At 37.1% G+C, this 5,731-nt stretch overlaps 1 protein-coding gene across 4 annotated transcripts in view; it reads left to right on the forward strand.

Annotated features, from left to right (window-relative positions):
• HERC4 (HECT and RLD domain containing E3 ubiquitin protein ligase 4) overlaps nt 1-1,815 on the forward strand; it is a 141,808-nt gene extending 139,993 nt beyond the window's left edge. For all 4 annotated transcript variants that reach the window (XM_081248689.1, XM_081248688.1, XM_081248690.1 and 1 more), the window contains 2 exons: nt 180-282; nt 1,152-1,815. In XM_081248689.1, the coding sequence (XP_081104815.1) occupies nt 180-282; nt 1,152-1,360 (312 nt within the window). In that variant the 3' untranslated portion in view covers nt 1,361-1,815. The remainder of the gene's footprint in view (nt 1-179; nt 283-1,151) is intronic.
• The last annotated feature ends 3,916 nt before the right edge of the window (nt 1,816-5,731 follow it).

Genomic DNA, 5,731 nt, shown 5'->3' on the forward strand with positions numbered 1-5,731 from the left:
TCCCTTTCCCCTGGAACTAAAGGTTGCAAAATGCCCAAGAAGTAGTAAGTAATTAACTGAATCACATGAGTTTCAAACACCTGGACAATGTTAGCTTTATGTGCTAAGGAAGCCAGTTTGTCAGATTCGAGATAAAACTAATATCCCTTAATGTTAATAAAAGCTTGTATTGTTTTTAGAATACAGAATACAAAGGAGAATATTGGGCAGAACATCCTACAATAAAAATGTTTTGGGAAGTATTTCACGAATTACCATTGGAAAAGAAAAAACAATTTTTGTGTAAGTATTTCTAATTTTGTGTTTTATGAGAATGGAATCTAATAAACTTATTCTCACAGGAGATTAACTGATTCACTTTAGTGGATAAAGGTTTTTCCTTATTATTTCAAGGTTCTGTTTTTAATTTTTTTAATCTACATTATTACGTGTTTTCATATTTTGAAAGCTAAATTCAGTTAGTGCCCAAAATAGAATTGGTTCTTTCAGATGAAAGAAAACAATTTATAACACCGATTACAATAAACTAGGGATGTAATTCCTTTTAGAATTTCTAAAAAGATCTCTGCCATATAGCGCTTTTCTGTGTTCAGTCTTCATTTTCTTTTTCTCTTTGCTTCTGCATGAAAACTTTGGGAATTGGTGTAGAAAATAGAACTCTTCTATTCCAGGACTTCTCTTATTTATAGCCTAATCTGTGTCTGTTTTGCATATCATAGGATGACAGGTCATTCAGTGATTTGAGATTTGGCTGCTAATTATAAATTTCCGTTTAAAAATGACAGAAACAAGACAAGTAGAAAAAGGGATCATAATCAAAACTGCATTTTGTTTATAAACTAGTTCTAAATGGCTATTCTTTTCAAAAAGAAGGTCTCTCAGAATGTTTCAGGGACAATAGTAATTCATGTATCAAACATTTATTAAGCATCTCCTGTGTGCTAATATTAAGATTACACTTTTAAAGAAAAAATATTGTTTGGATGTGTCTCAAAATCATGCTTCCACAAATTCTGGAGATCGGCTTCCAGTAGAAGTAACATTTCCATTAGAGCAAATGTTACTGTAAAGCTTTGCTGTAGTGATTGTCTTGATACTCCATATTGTTGTTTTGATAAAAGTAGTTGGCTCAATGGTTTTTTTCTTGGCAGTATTTTTGACAGGTAGTGATCGCATTCCTATTCTTGGTATGAAGAGTCTAATACTAGTCATCCAGTCAACAGGAGGTGGTGAGGAATATCTCCCAGTTTCCCATACCTGTTTTAATCTTCTGGATCTTCCAAAGTATACGGACAAAGAAACTCTACGCTCTAAACTGATACAAGCTATTGATCACAATGAAGGCTTCAGTTTAATATAACTTTGGAGTTATAACTATTCAGTTTACTGCAAAAGCATTAAACTAATTATTAGTGTGTTTTTTTGTGGTGATGAATTCAGCAAGGTGACAGAGGTACTATTAAAATTCTTACTTGCAAAATGTTCAATGCAATGAGTATTCATGAAATCCAAAAAACATTAAAGGAAATGAACAAACTGTGTTAATATTAAACTTACTGTACAGAACTATGGATTTTTTTTGCCATCTTCCAATAAACATACAAGTATTGTGAATACATGGAAGTTTTACTAACATGAATTTTAAGAGTTTGCATATTTCACAAATGATCTGGTGTGTGAGTGCATGAAAATGTTGCTTAATTTTTCTTCAATCATGGCTGAAAAACCTTTAACTTTGGCAATAGTCATTTGATTATTTTTTCATTTTGTAAATACTGTTAAGTTTTGTAATAAAATAGTTGTGTTCTGATACCAGTACAGTTTCTATGGTTGTAATTGAACTGAGCTGACTTTTAAGGGTTAAAAATTATTTAAACCTTATTCTGAGAATCTATGAAAGCAAAAAATTAGTATGGTGAAATAGTCTTTGCTTTTTTGCTAGAATACATGTCCTTGTGCAAAATCTAAATTACAAATAGAGTTCTCTAAATAACTTATAGTTCTTTCCTTTTGTGACTCTTGAGATACTATTGATAAATGGGAGGTTATCAGAAAGCTTAATATATAGTAATGGAAGAACTTTGTCCTACAGTTGCCAGAGTACAGTCACTGACTACTGTGAGAACCAGTCACTGGGTTATAGCTTTTAAAACTATTGATGCTGCAGGTTGGTATTTAAACAGAATTTTCAGTGCTTTAGAACTATTTACTTGAATTTTAAGAAACACCTTAACAGTTTTATGGTGCTGATGCTTAGTTATCTCCTGTCATTAAATTGTAACACTGAGTGATGCAACACGTGTGACTTTCTGCTATAATGCAAATACTTATTTTTTAAATTTATTTTTTAAATGCCATGAAAACTTTAAATAATAAAGATTCATTGGTTTAATATTTAAACTTTCATTGGTTCTCACATAAGATTCCAAATTCTTCAAAAAGAGTAATGTCTCAGGGAAGGTCTCTTAAAACTTTGGATTGATAGTTCCCATTCCCATACAAATTCATCTATTTTATAGAGGTCCCCAAGTCTCTTATCTGTAATTCTAAAATCCAGAACAACTCTGAAAAAAAATTGTGTATATAATCTTACAGCAAAACCTGATCTGAACTGTTGAGGCTATTTATGGTATTAAATGGGACTAAATGGGACTATTTGTACATTTTACTGTGGCAGTGTTTAATGTGTTTGATTACTGTGTTTGATCTAGGTGCTGCCTCAGACCTCTATGGGTTGCTACATTGTGTGCTTTAAAAAATTCTTTAGGGCTTCCCTGGTGGCGCAGTGGTTGAGAGTCCGCCTGCCGATGCAGGGGACACGGGTTCGTGCCCCGGTCCGGGAAGATCCCACATGCCACGGAGCGGCTGGGCCCATGAGCCATGGCCGCTGAGCCTGCGCGTCCGGAGCCTGTGCTCCGCAACGGGAGAGGCCACAACAGTGAGAGGCCCGCGTACCGCAAAAAATAATAATAAAAAAAAAATTCTTTAACATTCACAATTCCAAAATGCAAATGAGCCCAAGGGTTTTGGAGAAGGGATTGTGGACCTGTACTTTTATTAACTTCATTTATTTATTTATATTTTGGCTGCGTTGGATCTTTGTTGCTGCGCGCTTTATCTGTGGCGAGTGGGGGCTACTCTTCGTTGCGGTGCACGGGCTTCTCACTGCAGTGGCTTCTCTTGTTGTGGAGCACAGGCTCTAGGTGTCCGGGGTCCAGTAGTTGCAGCACGGGGGCTCAGTAGTTGTGGCTCGCGGGCTGTAGAGTGCAGGCTCAGTAGTTGTGGCGCACGGGCTTAGTTGCTGCACAGCATGTGGGATCTTCCCGGACCAGGGACTGAACCCGTGTCTCCTGCATTGGCAGGTGGATTCTTAACCACTGCGCCATCAGGGAAGTCCCATGGACCTGTACTTTTCAGTAGTTTAACTTAACAAACTTCGGTGGACCATAGGTGTCTTTCTATAGATACAAGCCCTAATAATTTTCCTTAAAGTACATTTTTCCCCATGAAAATTCTTCCATGTATCTGTTATTATAGTTTCCCTGCACATTCATTCCTTGAGAATATTGATTATTCACATCGAAAACATAAATGTTATGTATCAGATGCTTTTTTTTTTTAGTAACCTCTGTTTGCTATGAAGCTCGTCTGTGAAATAGCAGCCACTTTGGATTAATACAGGTGGAGTTCGTTTAACAAATATTTTAACAAGGGCCTGACATCTTATCTGGGAACACAACAGTACAAGGCATAATTTGGGTAAGTCTGATATTTTCCTGTTTCTGTTGCTGCAGACCTACAGTAGAATTAACAGCAGGGAGATTCATTGTAGAAAATTAAAATACCACTGAAGATTTTTCAAATTGCCATTTGCTTATTAAAAAGCAACAAAAATACCGAGCTTTATAGATTAGAAAGTAGGCAAATGCTGAGTTCATTAAATTATAAGGACCATGATTAGTGAGTTGGCTAAACTTTTGAAAATACTTGGCCTCCACATAGACCTATTTGTAAGAGCAACTGTATATTTTTAGCTCTCCTATAGCCATTGTTCAGACTGATTGAGAAGGCAGTAGGACGAGGACACGCCTTTAAATTGGCATGAAATAAAACCAGAATGTAGTTTTCAAAACAGACCTAAATTAAGAGCCCCAGCCTTCACATAGGGCCCACTCATAAGGACCATTCATTAGGGTTATTTCTCACAGGTTTGGTTTTTTTTTTTGCCTTGTAGATGATTTTCACTGCATTTAGTTTAAGCAAGTCTTTTGATGAAGTGTAACATGTAGAAGGCAGTCTTCCTCCGCATATGGTAAGCTCTCTGAAAGCACGGGCGAGCGGCCCTGCTCCCAGCCTCTTCCTGATCCCCAGCCTGTTTTGCACTTGGGCCACATCCAAACTTATTACAGACTTTTGTTCTCCTTTCTGAATAGTTCAGTAGCTGCCCACTCTTACACCGCTAACACTTCTAGAGATAAATTGGAATAGTCTGTTTTATGTAGGTCTGCCTTACCTTCCCTGTTAAGCCAGCCCCCGGGAATGGAGTGTTAAATGCAGAAGGGAACTCCCCAACTCCTTTCCCTTCTCAATCCTTACTATACTTTTGAATCACCTGGGGCTACTTTTCAATACTATGTGCAAGCCCCACCTTAGGCCTGTTAAATGTCACCACTAAGAGGTGATGCTCAGGTTACTTTCAAAAATTTCCCAGGTGATCTTTAATCCCAATTGGGAGGCACTTAAAAAGAGGAGTCATTAGACCATTTCTCCCCACCTCTGCCAGCATCCCAAGGCTGACTCTGTTCATTTTTAAGGAGTCGGAAGAGCTTTTTGATTATGTCTAGGAATTGAAACTTGTTTCAAATAAAATTTATCAAATAATGCTGTAAGGCAGATGCTAATTAAACCATGTGCCATTAATTAGGGTATTGCACCAGTGGAATACATGATGCATTAACCAAGGAAAGTGGAAAAAGAACTGAATACATGGCTTTAATTAATAAATCAGGTCTTGCCAGGTACTTGATTACTTAAAATGACCACGTACCCTCCTTTTTAAGGTGTGAACTACCTTCTTTTTCCATTTTGTGCATATATGGAATGATGTCACTGTTCCTTATTTTTATAACATCTGTGGATGGGATTTTACAGGTAATTTTCCTAGTGCAAACAAGATATACAGGGGCAGAGGGGTTTTCTTGTTTTTAGATTAACTTCAAAAGTTTGCTGGGGAGGAAGGCAAGCGACCTGAGAGCAGGAAACTGCCAGTCAAGATTTATTCATTACATCTTTGTAAGGGGCGTGTTCCTGCCCCCTTGAATAGTAGGTTTCCGGGTCAGCCTCAGAAAGTTCATACCAAATGTGATCTAGAGTCACTTTTTGTCCACTCCTTGTGTTTGGACACAGGATTACAGCACATGAGTTCAAAGTGCTGGTCCTTTGTCAAATCTTCATACATCAAGTTAGTTATTCTTAATTAGGCAGGGTTAAAGGAGGGGAAAAGGCAGGGCCTAAGGCTCCTGGCCTAGAATAGTTGAAATATTAGTTTTGAAACGTTTGGTGATAACACCAGTTGCTACAACCAGACCTTCCATTGTCAAAGTACTCTGGTGAGACTGATAGATATAAATTGAATGAAGAAATAAATGTAGTATGAGAAGAAAGCATCTAATATAGCCCTCAAAGCTGTACAAAAGCTGCAAAACTTTAAAATTTTATACCTTAAACCATG

Source organism: Mesoplodon bidens, assembly GCF_964165515.1.
Source record: "Mesoplodon bidens genome assembly, chromosome: 1".
Classification (NCBI taxonomy): Eukaryota; Metazoa; Chordata; class Mammalia; order Artiodactyla; family Ziphiidae; genus Mesoplodon; species Mesoplodon bidens.